Raw genomic sequence first — 25,598 nt, forward strand, 5'->3', positions numbered from 1 at the left:
TCGTAAAAGAGGTCAAAGACAAAAGACAAAATAATCCTCAAAGGAACGACTAAAAGTGGATTCCTTACGGCAATCATGGATGGCAAAGATGAGAACAGACATAGTGACTATCTTACAGTTAATACACAGAGAATGAATATTTACCAATCTGAATGCTAAATCCAGCAGTGATATCTTTCCTGTGAACAGGTGAAATAAAGACATGTTCAGAAAAACAAAACTAGAGAGTCTGCACCTGTGGATTTACTAAGAGAAATTCTAGAGCATGTACTTCAGATGGAAGAGAACTAATCCCAAACAGAAGGTCTGAGATGCAAAAAGAAATGAAGAACAAAGAGAGTGGGAACTGCTTACCTACCTGTAAAGAAACACAGACCAACATGCAACGTTAATACTATATAAGTTTTTAAAACAAGAAAGAATTAAAAATCTGATCATAATTGCATATAATTTGGGAGGGTTTGGTGAACACATTTAAAAACTTTGATGATCCACATAAGGAACCAAAGAAAGTACTGGCTAATGTTACACTTTGATAACGTAAATATGTATGTTATAATTACTGTGTTATCCAATAAACTACTAGGAAAAACATATATAACATTCAATTTAGTTGATAGAAAACAGAAAAACATTCCTCATTTTTTTAAGAGTATAGACGAAATGGGGATAAGAAACAAGAGTAAGAAACTACAGAAGGGGAAACCAGGCAAGAAAAGAGAAAGCACAAAATAAAATGATAATTCTACATCCAAACAGCAATAATTACAGTTATGATGTGTCAAATAAAAAGGCTGTCAGTATATATTTTTTTAATTCTAACCATGTGCTAATATGAGACATGACCTAAACATAAAGATAGAGAATGTTATAAGTACAAGGATGGAAAAAAGATATACAGGATGAATAATAACCCCCCAAAAGTTAGAATAGCTAAATTAATTAGACAAATAAACATTAAGGCAAAAGCATTCTGATAAATTGATTTCATACTAATAACAGCATCAATTCACCAACAGGATATCACAATTTTAATCTGATATGTAAGATATTATTATGTCTATGTGTATAATGAAACCCTCATTCTGAAAAGACTTCCCTATAAGTAGAAAGGATAATGAATTAACATAATCGGGTCAAAGCGTTTTTTCCCCTCATTCGATAATACAAATTATGATACCTTACAGGAAATAATGATTTATGATACTTGCATTTACTGAGAATTTACTACTGTGCCAGACATTTTATTATGACCTCAGAAAACATAGGTGAATTGAACGGTTAGGGCAGCCAAGAATCAGAAACCAACATGTGGAGGAAAAAAATCTAATTGCATTATTTCCTCTAGAGCAACTTAATTTATTCTTTTTACTTCCATATTGAGGGGGTATAAGAAACTCCCTTCCAGCTATGCATGGCACTTTAGAACCAGTCCCTGCACACACACTCCCTCCCAGGACCACACACTCGCAGTCTTGTGCGCAGGCTCTGGCTTTTCTGTGGTGCCTCTGTGACCCTGACATTCCACTCATCCTTTGTTGGTCCACAGCGTCCTGTCAAGACTTTGGTGTCCAGAGCCTGTAGTTTCCTGAGATCCACGGATCCTTCTGCTTTTGTCTTCATGTGGAACACAGGAATCTTTCAGAAGTTGGGAACTCCAATGCCCAGGGTCACATCTCCCCAAGCGATCCAAGCAGCTCCCTCCACCAGGGAACGAGGTTCCTAATATCTCTCCTCATAGTCAGGAGAAACTCCTTTTCCCTCTTCCTGAAGCTCCCATGGCCACTCTCTTTGCAGTCACCTCCTAGGCAAACCACCTGAGTGGATCTAAGACTTTTGGCAATGTCTTCTTCCCCATTCACAGAAATCCATGGGTTAAGGAAATAATAAGAGCCCAGTCAACTCCACGGAAAGTAGGAAAGGAAAAATACAGTGAATAAAGCATGGTAATTATCCCTAAAACATTATCTTTTCAGGCAGACAAGGTCCCCGGCCTTCATGAACCTTACATGCTAGTGAGAAAGCCTGATAAACAAATAATCACAGATGAACATGTAATTACAAAGTCAGTCAAGTGCTTTGAATGAGAAGTATATGACATTATGAAAGCATCACCTGTGAGATGTGAGAATGCTACTTTTTGCTGTTCCTAGGGAGGCACTATTGTACAAGACAGACTCACCCCCTAAGATGTGGAAAAGAAGAAACAAGGAATTGAACACCCGATAGAGAGTCATGTCAAATAAGTAATCGATGTTACGAGTTTCAGAATTAGGAGCCATGCCGAAGCCTAAGAGCATAGAACCTCATCCCCTGAATTGAGGTATAAAAGTGAGCAATAAAAAAAGAAAGATTAGAATTGATATACAAAGAATTACAGTTCAGATGCTACTGTAGATAAAACTTTTCATAAATCATATATTCAGGGTGGGCGAAGTGGCTCAGCGGCAGAGTTCTCGCCTGCTGTGCTGGAGACCTGGGTTCAATTCCCGGTGCCTGCCCATGCAAAAAAAATTTAAAAATAAAAAATCATACATTCAAAGTATACTACCTCACTGGGGCCAGGGTATAAGGTAGTGAATAATGAAGAGACTACTGGCAGAAAACATGGGTATCTGGAATCAGATGAACTGAGCTCTAGAAAACCAGGCCTTTATTCAGGCTCTCAGTTAACGTGAACTCCTGCGTCTCTGTCTCTGCTGCCCCATCTCTCCCTCTCGGGTTCTGGCCCCCTGTGCACGTGTCAACACAACAACAGACAGTCATCGATGGCCATCACACAGGTTACCACCTCTTCTCTTCAGAAACTAGTAGCACAAGATACTAGAATTGCTGAGACCAGGATCCAAATGTCAGAAGAAAACCTGCTTGATCACAGCTTGGAACATATGTCCACCCCTGTTCCAAATCATTCTGCTCAGAGGGACGGGGCCATGCAACACGCACTGTGTCACTGGGCCAGGAAGTTTTGGGGAGATTTCAGAGAAGGAGCAACGAAATGAGGACCATGGCTATTACACTTAGCTAATAAACCACATCAGCAAATTCTAAAAATAACTGCAAAACTGTGTAACAACTTTCTGAAAAGAATTCTGAATTTTTAATAAAAAACTCATAATGTTAGAAATAAAGTTTTAAGATGAACAGAAAAAAGGCTGACCCATTGATTATTTATTTTCGTACCGCATTAAAACTACTGCCAGCATCTAAAAAAGCAGTTCAAAGTATTTAGAAGTGGTAGTGGTATCTAAATAATTCAATTCAATAAAAACTTCTTTTCTGACTATTTCAATGAAAGGCACTGTAAGAGATGCTGGAGAAATTTACGAATGAATAAGAAATGCTCTTTGCCCTCAAGGAGCTACTAATCTTGCCAGGTGGCAAAACATATGTAAGTGATCAGAACTCAACGGAAAACAAGAGCTATGGAAATGAAGAGATTCAATTATGATTAACTGAAATCAGTTCATAAATGTCTATTATTAAACTCCTTTCATGCCTTGCATTATTGTATTATTCAAGCATAATACTAAAAGTCTAGGAAATTTTGTGTATCTATTCCTTTTAACCTTTTATATAATATAAAAATAGTACATATTTTATTATTCAAAAATAGACATCATATTGAAAAAGAAAACCCAAATGTCAAATAACAAGAATCCTTAAGAAACATACAGTGAAAGTGTGCCAATTACATTTTATAGGTGAATTTTACTCATTATTAGCGGTCCAGAGTATCATGCTAAAATATGTTACACATGTATTTTAATACTCTAACAATCATATGCCATAAATCATAAAAATCACTTACAGCAGTTGAACATCTGAAGTATTTTTGAAGTGCCTGTACATGTTGCATTTGACCAGTGAGCTGTGCTCTAGGTCTGGTAAACCAGAAAACCAGGGTCTAGTCTATCCTGCAGAAGACTAGAAAAGCCCCGCATCCCCAGGCGCTGAACAGCCCTGCGCCCTGCCCTGGACACTGACAGCTCAACGATCTAGACTTAGCACCTCTGTCCAGTACCATTAGAGTTATCTTAAAAGCATCTTTTAAAAATCACATAAAAAATGCTCCACTTTTGTACTCATTTTATTCTTCTGCAGATTGTATATAGAAAAGGGCAGAGACTTGCCACTTTGAACTCCCAGCCTGTATTGCTGAAATAACTTTTTTACAGAGCAATTTATCTAGAAATGCTACTCATAATATAGGATACCCTCAAGCCCAAATCCCCTCAAATAGATAAATTATGTAAGTTATGCGTAAATGTTGATATATCAGTACAATTTTCAGCTGGGAAAACAACATATTTTAACAAAGCTCACAATGATTTTAAAGTACGGAATTGTGAAATGCCTGTTAAACTCTCACATAATAGTCTATTTTAAAAAAAGCTTATAATATTTTCTAATCTAGAGCACCAAAATCTAAATTTACATACTTACATTATTGCACTCTCCAAGGAAGTACAGTGCAAATCCATCAGCTTTTGTGGCTGCCAAAGTAATAAAAAAAAAAAAAAGAAGCAAATCTCAATTAAAGGATCAAACATGTATGGATTTCCTAAGGTAAGACTTCAGATATGAGTCTTTTATGTATTTGTTAAACATAATGAACAGTCATGTAGAAATAAAATAATTTAGGGCTTCACTCGACATAATTAGAACATTTTCAAATACATTTCATCAACTACTACAAATTTTATGATGCAACCTCCTAAATGCATTTAGCAGTCAGTGTGTTTTATAATAAGATTTTTGTCAATCGTTTGATATTCAAAATTATTGGAGAATGCTTTTAAAATTGGGGAATTATATTTAATTTTTAAAGTATCAAAAATGCCAAAAGCAATATTCACAGTATTTAATAACCAGTATAAAATAAGCAGCAACCATGATTACTGATATATACAACTAAATACTATCACTTAATAGAACAGACTTTAACAAAACAAAAATTTTTTCAGGGTTATTTGAAAGGTGATTACAATTGCAATTAGTGGTATAAGTCTTGGTTTAAATTATTTGAATTTAAACCTCTGCTTAAGTTCTTTATACCTGTGTGACCTTGAGTAGGATAATTAACCATTGTGGGCCATAGCTCCTCGTCAGTAAAATGATAAGAGTAATTGTCTCTACCTTAGATGGATATAATGAGAACAAGTGAGTTAAGGGATGTAATATGAGCAGAAAAGTATCTAGGATATAGTTAAAATGGGTAAAACAGTAATGTTACTTATTGTCACTTGTGTCATGAGTAATTTGATTTTCAAATAAAACACCAAAAGCTACAACTGCCATGTCTTTCTAAAACTTTTTAGTCGAAGAAAGTACATCCATCTAAAAACTACTTTTCTGATGTAACATTCCCTATTTCATTTATAATGTAAGTCATTTATTTCTTACCTGGTATATAAAGTTGTCATCTCCCCAAGTGAATGTATTTAAAATACCTGTCTTTCCTTAAAAAAACAAATTCCTTTTTAAGGATGTGATTTGATTCAAGGAAGATATACTTTTCCAAAAAAAGTAGATATTAATTAGAAGGCATAGTATATTTCATTAAGGCATTAAGTAAATATTCTTTGGGAATTCAATAAATTTAGGAAGTTTTAGTTTCGACTTATTCTGGTATTTCACAATAAAATATATTCACTTCAAACTTAGTCCAACAATAGAAGTAAATAAGTGACTTGTATTTGCCTCATAATGAGCAAATTATTTCTGAAATTTTTTGCAAAGGAAAAAAGCTTCAGTGCTCCTAAGGAGAATAACAAAATGTTTCTCACCTATTTTAATGAGGCTACTCAATTCATAAAGGAGTAATTGGTTGTCTCCTCCTGTATCCAACCGTTGTTCTATGTAGCTGTTAAGTTCATAAACAACGCCCTGCATATTCGTATCTTGGTACTTCGAATTAGAAAGCAAGAAGAAAGCACATAGTTAAATATAAAATAAAGTATAATAAAATTCCTTAATTGGCAAAACATGCAATTAATATATAAAATTTTATATACCAGCTGTTCATTGTGCTTTTATAGAACATGATTTAAATCTGTTGTGAAAAAACACAGATTTGAAAATTAAAATTGCTAAGACTTCTTATTTAGAATGAGCTACTGACTGCATATATGCTGTTTGTTAATATTACAATATCAAAATATTATAAATCGCAACTGTGTTTCTGAAGTTTTATAGATCACATACAGGAGACCTGACCACCAGAAGTGTATATAAAAGTTTGCTAATTGAATGAGCCTGGTAAGATGGCAGAGAAGTCAAGAGTATGCATTTCACTAGATGCAACAAAGCTCTTAGAGGCATTACTTAGCACTTAGCACTTATTCCACCACTGTAGCCCAGCACTGCCTGTAGAGCCTTCACAAAGGAACAAATGAACACGGCACTGTAGCAGCTGTGCCACTTGGCAGGTCCAAGTGGCAGTAGGACAAGGGCACTCGACTGCATGTGGTAACCAGAAAGAGCAGCGGTCAGACTGGGATCTGTGAAGACAGCAGAAGCTGTCTTTACTACAACCTCAATTCCATCTCTTATAAAGTTTTAATAAAAAGTCTTTTAACTGGTCTCCCTGGTACCAAGCCTACTTTCCTAAATCTATTTTTCCAAACAACCAGCATTACAAACTTTAAAAATAAAATAAAGTAAAATGTTGCCACTCTCTTGGTTAAATACTTCTGGGGCTTCCCACTGCACTTGGAATAACAGACAAACTTCTCACACAATAGCCTTCCACACCTTGTAAGACATGGTTACAGATTCCCTCTGGAAACGACACCTTTGAACACACCCACTGCGCCTACCCTCAATGCTCACAGCCCTTGTCCACCTTTCTGTCTCTTAAACACTGACAAAGCTTTCACACCTAAAGACCTAGCTCCTGCTGTCATTCTTGAGCACTGCATGCAGTACATGTCTATGGAATGAATAAATGAAAGAATGAATGAACTAAACAATGAATGAACCAACAAAGATGCACTAACAATCCACTATAAGTAGGCACTCTTCATGATACTACAAACACAACAGTGAGCAAAAGAACAAATTGCTGCCTTTGGGGAACGTACATTCTACTTGGAAGGGAATAAATAAGTAAAATATGCACTGTAATGGATGGTGGTATATGCTACGTAGAAAGATAAGTGGGGAAGGACTGATAGTGTATACCTTTGGAGGGAGGCAGGTGCAATTTTAAAATTGGATGGTCAGGGAAGGCTTCCATCAGGTGAGAACATAGGTACAGATTCCAAACAATCTGAATACCTTTACTGCCTGCTTAGCCTCCCTGAGGTATCTGTCTTATAGGGGACCTGCTGCTCATCTCCTGCTTCTCTCTGCTTCTGGTCTTTCTGAACAGACTCAAGTCCAGGTAGACCCATAAAAGACTCATTGAAAGGTGTAATACATACCAAAAAGAATTCCAAGATTTAACCAATTCATAGGGACTGAAACTTTGGAAGCAAATAAGAATGGATCTCAAGTGTACAGGAAAAAGATAGAAGAAATAAAATGTTAGATAGGGCCAAATTTGTTGACACGGGCATGGGTATGCTAAGCAGAGTTTTTGTGGATGTTAACTTTTGATTGGAGGGAGATGTGACTCCACCCATTCCAGGTGGGCCTTGACTGGAATCCTTTAAAACAGGAAACATTTTGGAGAGATTCCCTTTGTAGAACCACGAGAACCACACAGCCAGAGACCTTTGAGAAATGTCCCTGGGGATGCTTCATGAAACAAGAAGCCTGGAGAGAAAGCTAGCAGACTTTGCCATATTTGCCATGTGCCTTTCCAGTTGAGAGAGAAACCCTAAACTTCGTCGGCCTTCCTTGAGTGACGGTAACCTCTTGTTGGTGCCTTAATTTGGACATTTTTATAGACTTGCTTTAATTGAGACATTCTCACAGCTTTAGAACTGCAAACTTGCAATTTAATAAAATCCCCATTTTAAAAGTCATTCCAATTCTAGTATATTGCATTCTGGCAGCTAACAAACTAGAACAGCAGTTTAACAGCAGTTAGCAGGCTCTAACAGTTTACTTCATTGGTTGAATACAATCTGTTCCCCAAAATGGTCTACGCTTAGTGAGACTGAAATGCCAGAATTCCCCTAGTATATATTCAAAGGCTTAGAGGGACTGTGATGCTAGAGCTGATTTACTATGTAAGACCCATTTTCCCTTCCCCTGATAGTCTCCTACAAGCACTCCCTTTACCAAGGCTATGAGAAACACCCATGTGAGAGGAGCCCTGGCATCCTTGGAGGGTCTATGGTGTTGGCCAGGAACATAATGGGAACTGTGACCATTGAACTGAGTCCACTGAATACACTAAGAAAATGGGGTTTTAGGTTGGTAGGGTCTAAGTGGTAGCACTCAATGCCAAGGGACAAGGTGGGTATCTAGCATTACGGGCAGTAGAACAAAAGCTGTGATCAAAATCATGTGACCTGCAGAGATCTTTGAGATCTGTGGTATTGGCTACTTGATCACAGTTGTCTCTGGAACTGAAATAGATTGGGTAGGCTACTGAAGCATTTTTTTATTAGTATCATCACAAATGAAAGTCATGGTACCTCAAGAAATTCAGGGACTTGAGTAATTCATAGAAGAAGAATCCCCTGAATAAAGGGAAGGCCAGGTCTCCTTGATGGAGGATCTTGTTACATAGCCAAAAAATGTATAGTGCTAGTCTCCTGTCTCCCTTCCCCAAAGGGGCCTGCATTCTTTATCTAGGTAACAGTACCTTGGAAGATGGATAATAACTAGACTTAGGAGGACATCCAGACACTGGCTCTAAATTGACAGTAAGTCTAAGAGCCCCAAAACACCGCTATGTTCCATCAGTTCAGAGGGGCTTATGGAGACACAGTGATCAATGGAGATTTAGTTCTGATGCATCTCAAAAAATGAGTCCCAGTGGAATGGGTTCTCAAACAACCCTGTGATAATTTTCCCAGTTTCAGAATGCACAGTTGGTAAAGAGATACCAAGCAACTGACTGAATTCCCACACTGAAGGATTCCCACGATGGAAAAGTATGGGAAAGTGAGACTTGCAAAAATACAAGGAAGAGTACAGAAATAACTACAGAAATAAATGAGTAATTATGATCAAAAAGAGGCAAAATAGGAACCTTCCAAATAATTCTTAGGCTTCATCCCAAATTTCAAAAATTACTAACTGGCTATTAGTCTCTGATCTTTTATTGCTACTCCCTCAATCTTTCCTCAAATCCAAAGTTTTAGGTTCTGAAACTACAGCAGAGAGGCTAGAGCACTGAGTTTCAACAATAAGATCAGGTTCTCCCTGTTGAATGTTCAGCTCTATAGTTTCACTCAAAGATCTTTCAGAAGATGTTTCAGATCTACTGGATTCCTGAGCCTTGATTAACAGGTCTTAAGTCTGATTTCCCCTCCTTTTTAACCTTGGTGACCCAACCTGCTTTGATGGACACTCAACCATAATAAACCATGGGCTCCACGACACACTTCTCTGACTTTTTTTTTTTGTATGTTGTATGGTAGGGGTCACATCTCATTATGAGTATCCTGTTATTACAGCACCATCTATTAAATTTTTGTTTGTTTTGTTGTTGTTTGTTTTCTTGTTTGGTTGGTTTTTGGGAAGTGCATGGACCAGGAATCGAAACTGGGTCTCCAGCATGGCAGGTAAGAATTCTACCACTGAACTACCCTTGCACCCTTACTTCTGTAACTTTTTATTACTAAAATTTTATCTTACTAACTATCATAACTTTTCAGTTATTTTGTAGCTCCAGATATTTTTCAAATACTGCTCTTGCTCTGGTACTAGTAGGTAGAATTTGCATAAGTGTCATGAATACTTGTAATTCTGGTTTCTCCAAAACATGACAACATTGAATGGGATCACAAAAGTTTATGCTGTTTTCTTTATCATCTGTAAATAAGATCCCATTTGAGCTATTGCAAAAGTTTTGAAGAACTCCAGATAAAATATTCTATACTAACAGAATCTCTCTTCCTTACCACTAATCAGAACCACTAGTTCTATAAGAATTTATTTATTTTTTAGTCTCCATACCATGTACTCTTGATACCATCCCTTATTCCAAAACCTTGGGAATTTGGAATCCTGGGAATCTCAGCTTATCTAAGAGCCAAAGGAAAGTTAAACTAAGAGATAAAGACAGGCTAAGTCTTAATGACAGATTTCAAAACCCTAGATCGAGTCATGTTTGCATGCCTGAAGATCTAGCCCCACACTTTCCTTTTACATTAATTAATATATACTTTGATTAATTCCTTTTTCTTAGGAGAAAAGGGTGTTTTAGCTAGTCTCAGGTTGGTTTTTAGTCATTAAAAACAGGAGCCCTTATTCAAACAATAATCCAGACTTACTCCCTCCTCTGACACCGTAATTCTGAGACAAGGCCCTTTAATAATGACTAGTATGCAGTGCTGAGATTAATGACCAGCTGTTCTCCATCTACTTTGGGCAGGAAACAGGCTGTCATATGCAAGTGAGCAAAAGAAGGCATTCTGGGATATCAGTAACTTATTATGAAATTTCATTTCATGTCTCTGGGCTTCAGCTTCCTCATTTGGGTAACAAGATAGTTGAATTACACTGTCTTTTAAAAATATCTTTCAACACTAACTTTCCATGATAATAGAATCTAAGTTTTCATTTTTTTCTTTACATTAACCTTCAAATTCTAGTCTTTAGCCCAACAGGATATGTTAGTATTCCTTTACCTTGCATAAATATTACAAGCAGCAAAATGTTTTATTATTTGGGTGCAAGGCTTACAGCCATTTTGCTGCTCATTAATACTTTCATAAAAGGAAGATCAGAAGAAACAAATCGCATACTTCAAATATGCTCTTGCAAACTGCATAATAAAGAAAGCTTTCTAAGGAATTAGATAATTCTATAAACTTTAAATTCTTTGGCCCAACTAATGGAAAATTATAATGGCAAGCTAATAATAATGATAATTTATATTTGTACAGCATTTTTAACTTTAAAAAGCTGCTAAACAGGCTTTTATTATACCTTTTTATTATAAGAACCTATATAAAGTTTACACTGGTGTCACTGAGACATTTATGCTTGAAGATAATGTTCTAAGGTAGAATAAGTTGGGTGCTGTGCAATTTTTCAATAGGTGGACTCAAACTGACCACCACTACCTTCATTTTCTGTTCCACATTGATTTTCATGTACTATTTGCTTTTTGTTGGTGCAATCACTGAAAACTGAGCTTCGCAAAGATATGACCTCATTGAAAGGACTGTAGCAATCTAATATGCAAACTGTATATTAGCTCAAGCTCTGACATATGCCACCGCATTTCTCATGAAATTATAATATATCCTGCAGCACTCCTGAGGCTTTTTGTGGTGCCTGGGGGACATTTGAAACAAAGTTTGGGAACCGGTAAAGAGCCATTATAATCCCCTGGGGGCAGGGGAGGGAATAATATTTTATGAGATACAATGGTAGTAAGTGGAGCAGTTTTAATCGTTGGCTCAAAAAGCAGGTTGCCAGCTGATCCAGCCAGGGGATCAAATGTCCCCAGACTTGTTAAAGTGAATTAGGGATGTAAACAGATTGAAAGATCACTTAGACGGTACAGTTTTGAGGCAGTTCAAGAATCGGACTGAGGCCTGAACAAGGGGAACTGTGTGAGCTCCGGGAGCCCTGAGAGTCCGGGATTTCAGAAGGAACACTGACATGATCTCACAGGGCAGCAAGAATCTACCAGAAAACATCATGAGCCGAATGTTAAACTGGAGAAATACTAACAGGGTGCAAAAACAGCAATCCGTTTTCAGCACAATCCTCAATATGTGAAGAAAAAAAAATTAACCTAAGGTAACTTAGGTTAATTTTCCCTCATCATTCTTTAGATATTTCCTTTCTGTTTCTTTTTAATAACTTATTTTGACATCATTTCAAACCTACAGAAAATGCCAAGAATACTATAAGAAACTCCTATATATCCTTTATCCAGGTTCAAGAATTATTGACATTTAGTCCTATTGCTTCAACATTCTCAGTTTATCATTCCTTCCTCCCTCCATCCTTCCCTCTCTCACTCCCCCCCATCTAGCTATCTACACACACACACACATGCATATAAAATAACAATAATGAATTTTTCCCAAATATTTGAGAACAAGTTGGTGCACCTCTCTATCCCTACATACCTCGGTGTACATTTCCTAAGAACAAGAACTCCTGCATACTCACAGTACAGTTACCATAATCATAATCAGAAAAATTAGCATTGCTACAATATTAACTAATTTAAATAATCCACATTCAAACTTTATCCATTGTCCAAATAATGTCCTTCATAGCTATTTTCCCCCATTTTAGGATCAAATCCCAGTTCTTACATGGCATTAAGTTGCCATATCTCTTTAGTAGCCCTTAATCTGGAACAATCCCTTCAGTCTACCTTTGTGTTCCTTGAACTTGACATTTTTGAAGAATATAGGCCAATTTGGATTTGTCTGATAGTTCCTCAACATTAGATTCTGGTTTGCATTTTGGGCACCAACGTAATGAAGTGATGGAATTAGAATTCATCATTCCTTGTATGTTTATTACTTGGTATTTTACCATAAAGAAGTGGTTTCTGGTTATCCTCACTCAACCTTTCATTCAGTTATGAGTAGGGACTCAGATTCTTGTTTTATTCAATGGGGTATTTGTTTTTATTGTCTAAGACTTGGCAAGTGGGAGCCCCTTAAGGATAGCATCTGTGTCCTTTAGATGTGTCCTCATGATTTTGTTCACGCGTCCTTACTTTTGTACCTTGTATATTGTCCGCTATAGCCTTGCAGTCAGAAATGTCTATTTCCCAAAACAAACAAACAAAAACAGCCCTAATCCCTTTTACTGGGGAATGGCCTCTAAAATCTAAATCCAGGGTATATTATATGTGTTCATTGCTATCACTGGATCTCTCATGCATATAAATATTGTATGTATGAGAGGGTCTCATATATAGAGACCTATATTTCTATACTTATCTATATATATATATATGGATTTGTAGACATATTTCTATATTTTACATATTATCTGGCATATGTAAGATGATGTGTTCATACTGTTACCCCTAATTCCAACCCAATACCACAGTGTACATTCCCCACTTTCAGATTTGTAATTTCTTAGTCCAACAGTGAGAAACCTGGCTGCCATTACGTTGAACATATCTACATATTTTCTCAAGCCTAGAATATACAGAGGAAGTTTCAAAATTCCTAACCCATGCAGACTGTAAACCAACTAACTAGATTTCAACATATTTAATAATTTTTCAGCAAAATGTATATGCCTAGAAATATGTATATTTCAAATGTACGAATCATGATAACATACACCCTTATGTCAGGAGAAATCATTTTCATCTCCTCCACAAAGTTCCTCTGTGTTCCTTCCTAATCTCTGCCCCCAAGACTAGTGGTTTGTTGTTTTTTTTTTATTTTTTTCCAGTATAGATTAGTTATACCTGTTTTAGAACTTCACATAAATACAATGATACAGCATGTACTCATTTGAGCACTGCTTCTTTGGCACAACACAGTATCTATAAGAATTATCCATGTTGCTGTGTTTTAGTAGTTACTTTCTTTTTGTTGCCTTTAGTATGTTGTTCTATGAATGCACCACACATTGTCCATCTGGTCTACCACTGTTGGACATGTGGGATGTTTACATTTGCAGTTTTTGGCTATTGTGAATAAAGCTACTATGGACTAAGTCTTATAGCAGTCTCATTGTGGGCATAGGAGTGCAACTAATATGTCAAAAGTAAATATATGCTAAAAAAAAGTAAATACATGTTTAACTTTACAAGAAACTGGCAAGCCTTTTCCTATGCTACATATTTTTAAGAATAAAATTATCAACACAATGAAAAGAATTTTAGAGGAACATAAGTTACGAACAAGTAAAGGTCATTTATTAGGTGGCCAAATCCAACTAGTTTGAGAATAGACAATCCCAGCTACCAGTGAAAGAGACTGATGCATCTCAAAAGCATAGTGGTAGAAAATCAGAATAGAGAGTAACAAAGAAGGTTGCCCCTCACCATTTTAAAAAGGTTTTAAAGTCTAAACTGCAGCCAATCACTACAGAGACATTAACCTAGGCCTTTCCTAGTACTGTGGAGGGAGGAAGCGGCTGCCCTTACTTTCTTACAATCTGACTGAGCACAGGAACGAGACACACAGAGCTGTTTTGGAATGTCAGACGGGAATAAGTATGGCATGGTTTACCCAGCAGCAGCGTTTAGAAGTTCAGAGAAAGCATCTCATAAAAAGCAGAAAAGATGGAAAACTGGTGGAGGTAACCCTTAAAGTGAGGGTAGAAGAGTAGTAAGTAGGATAGACGAGCAAAGGGGACCAGACCTTACCCCTCAGGTCGACCTTGGACAGTGACTTCATGTGAAAGAACAGAGAGAGAAAGCAGAGGGAATGCTATAAAGAAGTGAGGCACTTTCTTCTGAAAGCATGTCATCAACTCTATGTAAGGAAATAGCAATAATAAAAGCTGAATATATATAATAATATTCCCAAAGAATCTTACACTTTCAATCTTTATTAACTACTTTAATCAAGGACAAAAAGGTCCACGAGGTGAAAAGGGTTTTCATAATACTAATTTAATTTAGGAAAAAGAGGTCTATGAAATAAAATAGTTGTAAATCACTGATTGATAGAGCAAACATTTTTTGGGGGGTGCATGGTCTGGCAATTGAACCAGGGTCTCCCGCATGGAAGGCGGGCATTCTAACCACTAAACTACCTGTGCACCCTAATACAGCAAACATTTTTAATAAATTTAAGACTGCTAGTAAGAAAGATTAAGTGATGAGGGTATATGAATAATAGGAAAGTAAGGAAACCAAAGTGCATCAAGTGCTTTACCCACTGGATATACTTCTGGAAATCAACATGCAAATAAGTCTTTTGTAAATAAACATTTCTTCAGCAATGTAACAAGTACTATTGTAAGTGTGAGATAAAGCTCTTACTCTCATGGAGCTTAAATCCTAGTTGGGGAAATAGATTAACAAGAAAATATCAGCTAATGATAAAATCTAAGACACAAATAAAACATCTTTGATGCTATCTTTAATCTCAATAAACTCAATCTAGGAGCAACTGGATTGTATGCATAACTAGTCTATTACTTGATCACTAGCATCTTTTCACACAATGAAAATACCCGCCAAAGACAGTCATCCTTCCTCAGCCTTTGATTCTGTGGAACAGGACCAGCTGTCTGCATGAAGTTAATACAGTTCTCCTGTTACTAATTTTTTAAATCTACATTCTAACACAGAATTGTGGTCACCAAGAATGGTGTCTTGACAAAGCAGACAAAAATTTAAACTCTCATGTAAAAAGACTATGTTTGAGTTCCTGTTTCTTACAATTTTTATCATAATGGCTAGAAACTGCTTTTTTTTTAGCTGAAATGAACATTTGCCCACTATCATAGACATTAAAAGAATAAAGAATATGTGTCTTTCTATCCACTATCAATATCATTTTATCATTATGGATGAGAAGCAAAGGTAAATAGATTGATGGTCTTAAATACTAACAAACAAAAACCAGTCTTTAGCAAATTTTTTCCAATTGTTAAATGGTCAACATGAAATACTCCCAAAGGGCAGAACAATGCATTTATTTAGTTAGGGAAATATTTTGTAATTCATTCTTTCTGGCAGGCACAGCAGGAAGTCAACGTGCTCAGAACTAGAACTTTCTGAAGGTTCTAAGGCTGCAGTTGATAACCGGCAAGAAAATCTCTAGGAAAAGAGAAAAAGCAGGCTAAAACAAACAATGCTGTACTTTGTCATTAGAATTTTTTTTTAGGGTTTCCACAGAACACAAATTCAAGTGCCTGAAGACATTTTAAGTGATTTAAAAAGTAAAAGATAGGTTCGTTTCCCATGCCTGCCCATGCAAAGAAAAAGAAAGTAAAAGCTGGACTTGCCTGCAGGATCATCTGGGAGTCTCCCTTATTACATCACTGTGATCCTCCAAATGGGTGAGAAATTCATGGGCTCTTCAATTTTCAAAATTCAAAATTTCACTTTACTCAACTAGAACATTAAATCTAGTTCCTCTACATTCTAAATCTTACAGATATTTTGATAACTGATAGTAAAGGATATCTGCCCTCTAGATACTTTTTATACAGATCATTTCAAACTGTCCAAGGCTCACCTCTTAGTAAAGCCTGATTAAAGGAAATTATATTTGAGGATATTTTAAAAGACATGCTTTCTACATACTTCCCATATTTTAACTTCTATCCTTGGGCCACTGCAAAGTAGCCCAGAGGTTATCAAATGGAGATAGGGCAAATGTAATTTGAGAAGTTATTCCAGGTTATTTTAATGTGTCAGCCCTATTCCCAGTCATCTGAATAACCACCTTCACTCACTTGACATTAAACTGTATTTTAATATTATACCTTTGAATTTCACTAAAAATTGCTATAAAATACAGACATATGTTTGTTTTATGAAATTCAATATTAATAAAAATGTTTGATAGGTAGCTCTCTCTTGGTGGATAAGTAAAGCAATTTATTCTGGTTCCCAGTTTGACTGAAGGTTAAAAGCTAGGGTTTCTGCTCATTCAGAGAAAAGCATCAATTCTCCCAGTTGTTTTATTATCTCCAAATATGCCTTTTCTATTTCTTCGTTTGTTTTATTTGCTTGACTGTACTTGATTTCTGATAACCTATTTAGAAATAGTTCTTAAATGATGTGTATGAAAGAGTTAAAAATGAGTAAATACTAATTAATTGTGAAGGAAAAGAGAGATCTTCAAGAGAGATGCTTAGATGATTGATAAACCCTTTCTCAGCTACTCAGTGACCCTGCCTCAGTGATTCTCCCCTCTTTCCTGTGTCATCCAATTTTCTATTTCTGCTGGGTCATTTCCATAAATACATAATCAGGCTGCTATTTATCACATTTTAATAAAGAAAAGAAACAAACACTTCTCAACTCCTTTCTTATCTGGCTACCTCACCACTGTCTCTTTCCTTTCGGGGACACCTCCATAAAATGATTGTTCCTATCTGCTGCATACAGCTTCCCTCCTCTGCTACTCTTGTACACACACCCTAATCACCTTGATGAAACAGTTCCTGTGGAGACCACCCACAGCTAAATCAAATGGTCAACTCTCGGTCTTCCTCTCTTTTGACCCACCGGTAGCATATGGTATAGGCGACTGTACTCTTAGTTGAAATAATTTTGTCATTACACAAGTTTTCCTCCTGCCTCTCCGGATACTGTCCTGTAGTCTTCTTTACAAGTTCTTCCTCCTATCTCAACTTCTAAATGTCACGTCCCAGGGCTGGACTTTGGATTTTCTCTTCCCTTTTAGGACCACACTTATTTCCTAACAGATCACATCCAGCCTCTCAACCTTATATAACAACTGTATCTTGATGACTTCTAAATCATCTATATTACTAATGATTCTCAAAGTTCTATCCCTAATCCAGACCATTCCACAAAGCTCCAGGCTCATATATACAACCTACTATTTAGCATCACTTTGGAGCTCCAAACCTAAGCACATTTCTTTGGTTCCCTCATCTACATTATCAGCAATTTCTATTAACTTTCCTTCAAAATATTTCTAGAATTCAATGTGCTGCACATAAAATAAGCAAGTAATCAAAATAAAGAAAGAGAGAAAGGAATGAAATATAAAATAAAATAACATAGACTCCAAAGCTATTCACTGTCTCTATCACTACCAAACTGGTTCAAACTCTCTTATAATCCTCTTACCAGGATTACCACACTAGATTTCTATTTTCTGTCACCCTCGGCAATGAAAAATGTATTCTTTTAAAGCACTATGAATTAATCTGATAATAGTTTCCATATAATTTCTGCATCTATTTTGCCACTAGTAAAACTGGTCAATTGAGTTTCTATTCTCACATATATTTCTCTAATTTTTGTGTCAGGAATAAACAGCCTTCCTGAGATAAGTTTATTTCTTAGCTTTTAAATACTTTATATGTTGTAGAAATTTTCTCCTCTGGAATACTTGGTGAAACTATCCAATAAAAGTTCTGGCACATCATGCTTTTTTCAATGGCCTTATATTTAGTGTTTCTACACTGGCTAACAGTATATTTAGGTTTACTAACTTTTCTTCAATCAATTTTTCTCTAAGTTGGCCATCTTGTCTAAATTTTCAAATGCATTAGTATATAGTATTCTCTATTAAGTCATTATTAATTCTCCTACTGTTCATAATTACAGTCCTTTTCTCATTCCTAAAGTTGTATTTTATTTCTTGAACAGATTTGCCAAAGATTGTTTATTTTATCAGTCTATGTAAGGAAACAGCTTTTGCATCATTAATCATCCATATTTTAAATTTTGGTCTGCAACTTTCTTCTCATATTTTACTAAGTCCTCCCTCTGCTTTTTAATATTTCCTTTTATGATGTCAAGTAGATGTTTGATTGTCTTAAAAAATTTGGGGAGGGGGTTCTGATAAATGAATTACAGATACAAATTTTCACTCTGTTTTGTCTGTATACCTTATGTGTAGTAGATTTGATCCCCATTTTACATCTGAGGATTTAAAATTAATTTTTAAAAGGTTACTCAAAGAGTGGAAGAGAAGGAATTCAAATCTAAGTTTGCCTTACCACTCCATCAGAGAAGCTCTTTTAAATCAAGTGCATGCAAAAATGTAGGAATGCAATTCACACAAAAAGAAATACAGTTAGAAGGCATACAGATATATGCCTATTTACTCTAAGTAAATACATTAAAATAATATCATGCCGTTTACACATACTAACACAGCCAAAAAATTAACAATTACTAATTCAATGGGGTAATATGGATTGAATTACGTCCCCCAAAAGATATGTTCGTGTCCTAATCCCTGGTCCCATGAACGTGATCCTATCTGGAAACAGACTTTCTGAAGATATGATTAGTTAAGATGAACAACCAGAAGCAGAGCTGACCCCAATCCAATATGGCCAGTGGCCTTATAAAGAGAGGAAACTTGGAAACAGACAGAGAAGGAAGACAGGCATGTGATGGTGTCAGCAAATGCATTATACCACAAATCAAAGAATGCGAAGGATAGCCAGTAAGCCACGGCCAGTGACCTACAGGTCTCAGAGGGAGCATGGTCCTGCCAACACCTTCATTTTGTGGACTCCAGAGCTGTGGGACTATAAAAGTCTACTTTTTACAGTCATCCAGTTTGTGGCACTTTGTTATGGCAGTTCAAGGACATTAAGATGGTGGGAGGAGGGGGAAATGAAACAAACTGGAGCAGTAATTTAATAAACCAACTTAGCAATGTGTACTAAATGTCAGAAAATAATTATGCCTAGTAACCTCAGATCCTAAACTTCTTCCTTAGGAAATAGTTCACAAGAAGAAAACCTTTATTTCCATAAAAATTCTGTGATGCTTAACTTCATGAGTCAACTAGAGTAGGTTACCGTGTCCAATTACTAGGCCAAGCCTACTTGCTACTGTGAAGGTATTCCATAAATGGAATTTGCAGCTACATAATCAGTTGTTTGTAACTACAATCATTAAAGGAGATTGCCCTCAGTAATGTGGAAGTCTCCTCATCCAATCAGCTGGAGGTCTCAACAGCCAGAAGTGATCATTTCAGAGGTCAAAAGAATTTTTGCTTTAAGTTCAGCACTGGCTCTTGCCAGAATTTCAGCCAGCCAATTCCTCATGGGAATTTCGACTAAGGACTTTATTAAGTTTCCAGCTTGCAGTCTGCCCTACAGATTTCAGGTTTGCCAGCACCCATGGTCACATGAGCCAATTCCTTATAATAAATCTCTTAACATATATACACTGATTCTCTTTCTCTGGAAAATCCTGAATAATATGGATATCCAGTCTATGGAAAATTAAGAACAACTAAAGATCCAATAATAGAAGACTGGAAAAGCAAACTATCATGTAGACAAAATGGAAAATTTTTAGTAATCAAGACAACATCAGACTGTACAACATCATGAAAATGTTTATGGATAATATAAAGCAGAAAAAATATAAACTATAAATATGAAATATAAAATATATTTAATCAAAATAGCATATGTACTGTAATTATTACTATGTAAATATTCCCAACACATATAATAATATATATATTGTTTGATATATATATATCAAGCTATATATTATATATTATATATATATATCAAACTAATATATACAGGTTCCATGTACTTGTGGTGTTCAATTAAACTGTCCACATAAGTTATATTAGGAAATATATATATTAATTTGATATATATATGATATATATATATATCAAACTAATATACATATATTCTGAACCAAAATTAAGGATATATTACAAACTGATATTATTGGCTAGATTAAGGTGGTTTTTATATTATTCTAGAGACACAGTTTTCATTTTTTAGAAGGCAAATATAAATTATTTTAACTGAGACAGCAGTTATAGAGGAAGTGGATGGGAACAGGGTCAAAAGCACAGGTGATGGAGGTAGACTTTGCAAGGTAAATTAGAATTAGACAGCCTCCAATACGAAAGTAAAAGGGCAGCTGGAAATCATTTTGATAAACAGATTAACAACTGAAAAGGGACTCAGATAGCCTCAGTCTTCTCATAAATATAGAGGAGGCTATAATTTTAAAATAATGGAGGCAAGTTTAGGGTTGATGATGAGAGGGAAGGAAAAGTTCAGTATACCCGCAATATAAAGAAATCTCATCAAGCCTATATCAAGCGAAGACAGAATTGACCCAGTAAGCAAAATCTCAGATTTTAATAGAAAAATACAATAAAACAGATTACACCAATAAGCACTAAACAAATGGAGACATTCAGAACTATGTACCAAGAGTGTTTTCTCTGAGACAACTATAATCTCCCCTAAAATAAACAATTCACAGGAAAATTACAAATCTGCACAATAATTATATGGTCAGTGATTTTAATTGTTCTAACAAGAATCAAGCCCTTCATTTATTGAAGGGAATAATGTCATGTTAACTATTCAGGTGTTGCTGAGTTTAATTTACAATCTCATGACGTGGTGATTATGTCAATGCTTTTGTTTGGGGGGAATGTCCTTAATAAAGTTCACCCTTACTTTTCAATAGACAATGGATTTTTTGCTTTAGTTTAAACTAAAGCAAAAAATGTTTATTTGGTACAAAATTTATCATTTGACTACTGTATTTCCTAATATAACTTATGTGGACAGTTTAATTGAACACCACAAGTACATGGAACCTTGAATAGGGAATGAGATTTTGTAGGTTTGTCCAGAGTGATGCCCTGATAAATCCCAGAGTGCCTTGACCAGTGAATAACAAAGTATTTTCAAAGTCCCCTTGGGGAAATGGTGATAAAGGGGGAAAATTCAACTTCCCCACGTGGAGAATACCTGATATCCTCACAAGCGGTGGGGACAACCAAAGCAATAGGCTGAGCCCTCAATCTTGGGGTCTGTTCATATGAAACTTATCCCCACAAAGGATAGGCTAAGCCTATTAAAAATTAGACCTAAGAGTCACCACAGAGAACCTCTTTTGTTGCTCAGATGTGGCCTTTCTCTCTCAGCCAACACGATAAGCAAATTTACTGCTCTCCCCATCTCTACATGGGACCTGACTCCCAGGGGTGTAAACCTCCCTGGCAACGTGGGACAGAAATCCTAGAATGAGCTGGGACTCAGCCTCAAGGGATTGAGAAAACCTTCTTGACCAAGAGGAGGAAGAGCAAAATGAGACAAAATAAAGTGTCAATGGCTGAGAGAAAAAAAAATAGACAATGGACTTAAATAAGCTGAAGCAACAAAGCATCACTCTGCAACCAGAGGGTACTTCAAAAGCACTGTGAAAGAAGTGGTTAGAGAGGTCAGGGACCAACACACTGCACCTCTGAGAACCACTCACTTCAGCAAAAATGTTGAGCAGAAATATTTTAAGTTGCAAAGCAATAATGAAATAAAGAAATTGTCATGGTCAGGTTCATGTGTCAACTTGGCCAAGTGGTGGTTGGGCAAATCCTGGCTTGTCTGTTGAGATGAGGACGTGTCTTCTGCAATGAGTGATGCTTAATCTAATCACTGAAAGTCTTATAAGGAGGATTCAGAAGAGACAGGCTCTTCCTGCTTCAGCTGGTGAGACTCTTCTGTGGAGTTCATCCAGACCCTCCATCGGAGTCATCGGCTTCACAGCCTGCCCTACGGATTTTGAACTCTGCATTCCCGTGGTCATGTGAGACACTTTTATAAATTTTATATTTGTAAGGGTTCTCTGTTGATTCTGTTTCTATAGAGAACCCTAACTAATACATCTTGGTACCAGGAGTGGTTCTTAAGAAACAGAATCCTAAAAATGGGTTTTTGTGAATGGTTTTCTACTCTGACTGGACTCGAAGACACTAAGGACTCTGATTCCCATAATTAGAATGACACTCCAAATCCATGGAGTGAGTTGGCAAAAGAAATAGTCAAAATATCACCATTCGATTCTCCTAATGCTTTGCTTGTACAAAGCCAGGCTCTGGGAGATAATGTTTTTGACACCTTTACAGAGTTTTGTAGAAATAAGAAGTATAGAGATGTTGGTTGGTTGTTGTTACATACACTGGCTACATTAAGGAGTGAAAGGGATGGGCTTAAGGTTTCAAATGAGAAGCTTAAGTGCCATCTGACAGATGTAGACATTTCTGTGAGTATCCTGAAGGAAAATCTTATTTCTTGTAGCCGCAGACTTGAGATCTCTGAAAATCAGACTCAGAATCTTATTGTTAGAGTAGCAATGTAACAACATAAACTGAAATCTCAATCTTGCATGGTGTCTGCCATTAAAGCGAGGGCATTGATTGGAAAGGAGTGGGACCCTGAAAAATGGGATCGTGACATATGGATTGATAATGATGTCGGGGGTAAGGTTGAAACCCTAGATCATGCTGAGTCTTCTCTAGATAACCCTGTTATAGTTTGCCCTGAGGACATAACCACCCCACCCTCCAGCCTGCCTTGAGGAGTTGGCCACCCAGTCTCCTCCTGAAGGGATAAGCCCTAGAGTGATTAATCCTCTTTCACCAGATAAAACTGCAAATGAAGGCCCTGAAGCAAATGGCTTGGAAGATATTTCTAATCCTTTTCATGACCCACCCCCACCACCCCTCATTTCTTCCAGACCTATAACTAGACTAAAGTCCCAACAGGCCCCTAAAGGTGAGGTACAAGGTATCACACATGAGGAGGTATGTTACACTCCAAAAGAACTGTGAGAGTTTTCCAATTTATATAGACAGAAATCAGGGGAATATGTGTGGCAATGGATTTTAAGGGTGTGGGATAATGGTGGGAGGAATATAAGGCTGGATCAGGCTGAATTTATTGATATGGGCCCACTAAGCAGAGATTCTGCATTCAGTGTTATAGCTTGAGGGGTTAGAAAAGGTGTTAACAGTTTGTTTGAATGGTTGGTTGAAACATGGATGAAAAGGTGGCCAACATTACCTGAGGCTGAAATGCCAGAACTGCCCTGGTATAATGTAGATGAGAGGATCCAGAGGCTTAGAGAGATTGGAATGTTACCGTGGATTTATCATGCAAAGCCTGCTCTTACACCCCAGGAATATCCAGAGGATGCACCCTTCACCAGAACAGTGAGAAATAAATTTGTGAGACTAGCACCATCATCCCTAAAGAGCTCTGTGGTTGTACTTCTCTGTAGGTCAGGTATTACGGTAGGAACGGCTGTCACAGAGCTGGAATTCTTAAACACAATGGGGATGAAAGGATCCCAAGTTGGCAGAAGCCAGGTGGCAGCACTTAATTGCCAAAGACAGGGTAGACATGGCTTATTATAATAGACAGCAAACTCAAAGCAGGCATCAAAATTATATGACACGCAGAGACTTGTGGCATTGCTAGTAAATCATGGGGTACCAAGAAATACAATAGAAGGGCAGTGTACTAAATTCTTGTTGGAGCTGTATAATCAAAAGAGTTCTAGGTCAAGTGAACAGAAGTCTAACTCAAATTACAAAAACACAGAGTTACGGCCCCTTAATCAATTTCCAGACTTGAAACAGTTTACAGATCCAGAGCCCTTTGAATGGAGGGGAGGCCAGGTCCCTTTGGGGGAGAACCCTGTTACACTGCCACAAATTTATACTGTTAATCTTCCTCCAAGCCATCCCCAAGGAGACCAACGGCCGTTTACTAGGGTAACTGTTCATTGGGGAAAAGGAAATGATCAGATATTTCGGGGATTAGACATTGGTTCAGAAGTGACATTAATTCCAGGGGACACAAAACGTCACTCTAGTCCACCAGTCAGAGTTGGGGCTTGTGGAGGCCAGGTGATCAATGGAGTTTTAGCTCAGGTTCATTTCACAGTGGGTCCAGTGGGCGCTCAGACCCATTCTGTAGTTATTTCCCCAGTTCCATTGGTATAATTGGTGTAGATATACTGAGCAACTGGCAAAATCCCCACATTAGCTCTCTAACTCATGCAGTGAGGGCTATTCTGGTGGGAAAGGCCAAGTGGAAGCCACTAGAACTGTCCCTACTGAGCAAAATAGTAAATCAGAAGCAATAACGGATTCCTGGAGGGATTGCAGAGATTACTGCCACTCTTAAGCACCTGAAGGATGCAGGGGTGGTGATTCCCACCACATCCCCATTCAACTCTCCTATTTGGCCTGTGCAGAAAACAGGTGGGTCTTGGAGGATGACAGTGGATTATCCTAAGCTCAACCAGGTGGTAACTCCAATTGCAGCTGCTGTTCCAGATGTGGTATCATTGCTTGAGCAAATCAACACATCCCCTGGTACCTGGTATGCAGCTATTGATCTGGCAAATGCTTTTTTCTCAATAGCTATTAGTAAGGACCACCAGAAACAGTTAGCTTTCAGCTGGCAAGGTCAGCAGTATACTTTCACTGTCCTACCTCAGGGGTATATGAACTCTCCAGCCCTATGTCATAATCTTGTCCGCAGAGAACTTGATCATTTCTCCCTCCCACAAGACATCACACTGGTCCATTATATTGATGATATCATGTTGATTGGACCTAGTGAGCAAGAAGTAGCAACAACTCTAGATTTACTGGTAAGGCATTTGCGTGTCAGAGGATGGGAGATAAATCCAACAAAAATACAGGGGCCTTCCACCTCAGTGAAATTTCTAGGTGTCCAGTGGTGTGGGGCATGTTGAGATATCCCTTCTAAGGTGAAGGATAAGTTGCTGCATCTGGCTCCTCCTATGACCAAAAAAGAAGCACAATGCCTCATTGGTCTTTTAGGATTTTGGTGACAACATATTCCTCATTTGGGTGTGCTACTCCAGCCCATTTATCGAGTGACCAGAAAAGCTGCTAATTTTGAGTGGGGACCTGAACAAAAGGAGGCTCTGTGACAGGTCCAGGCTGCTGTACAAGCTTCTCTGCTACTTGGGCCATATGATCCAGCAGATCCAATGGTGCTGGAAGTGTCAGTGGCAAATAGAGATGCTATCTGGAGCCTTTGGCAGG

At 37.2% G+C, this 25,598-nt stretch overlaps 1 protein-coding gene across 11 annotated transcripts in view; it reads right to left on the reverse strand.

The window, feature by feature from the left end:
* PDE10A (phosphodiesterase 10A) overlaps nucleotides 1-25,598 on the reverse strand; it is a 695,790-nt gene that overhangs the window by 99,502 nt on the left and 570,690 nt on the right. For all 11 annotated transcript variants that reach the window (XR_013159463.1, XM_077120812.1, XM_077120814.1 and 8 more), the window contains 2 exons: nucleotides 5,790-5,910; nucleotides 4,447-4,496 (listed from right to left, as the gene is read on the reverse strand). Coding sequence is in view for 10 of the 11 variants with exons in the window: in XM_077120812.1 (XP_076976927.1) it covers nucleotides 4,447-4,496; nucleotides 5,790-5,910 (171 nt within the window). In the remaining variant the exon portion in view is untranslated. The remainder of the gene's footprint in view (nucleotides 1-4,446; nucleotides 4,497-5,789; nucleotides 5,911-25,598) is intronic.

The sequence above is a fragment of the Tamandua tetradactyla genome, chromosome 11 (assembly GCF_023851605.1).
Source record: "Tamandua tetradactyla isolate mTamTet1 chromosome 11, mTamTet1.pri, whole genome shotgun sequence".
Taxonomy (NCBI): domain Eukaryota; kingdom Metazoa; phylum Chordata; class Mammalia; order Pilosa; family Myrmecophagidae; genus Tamandua; species Tamandua tetradactyla.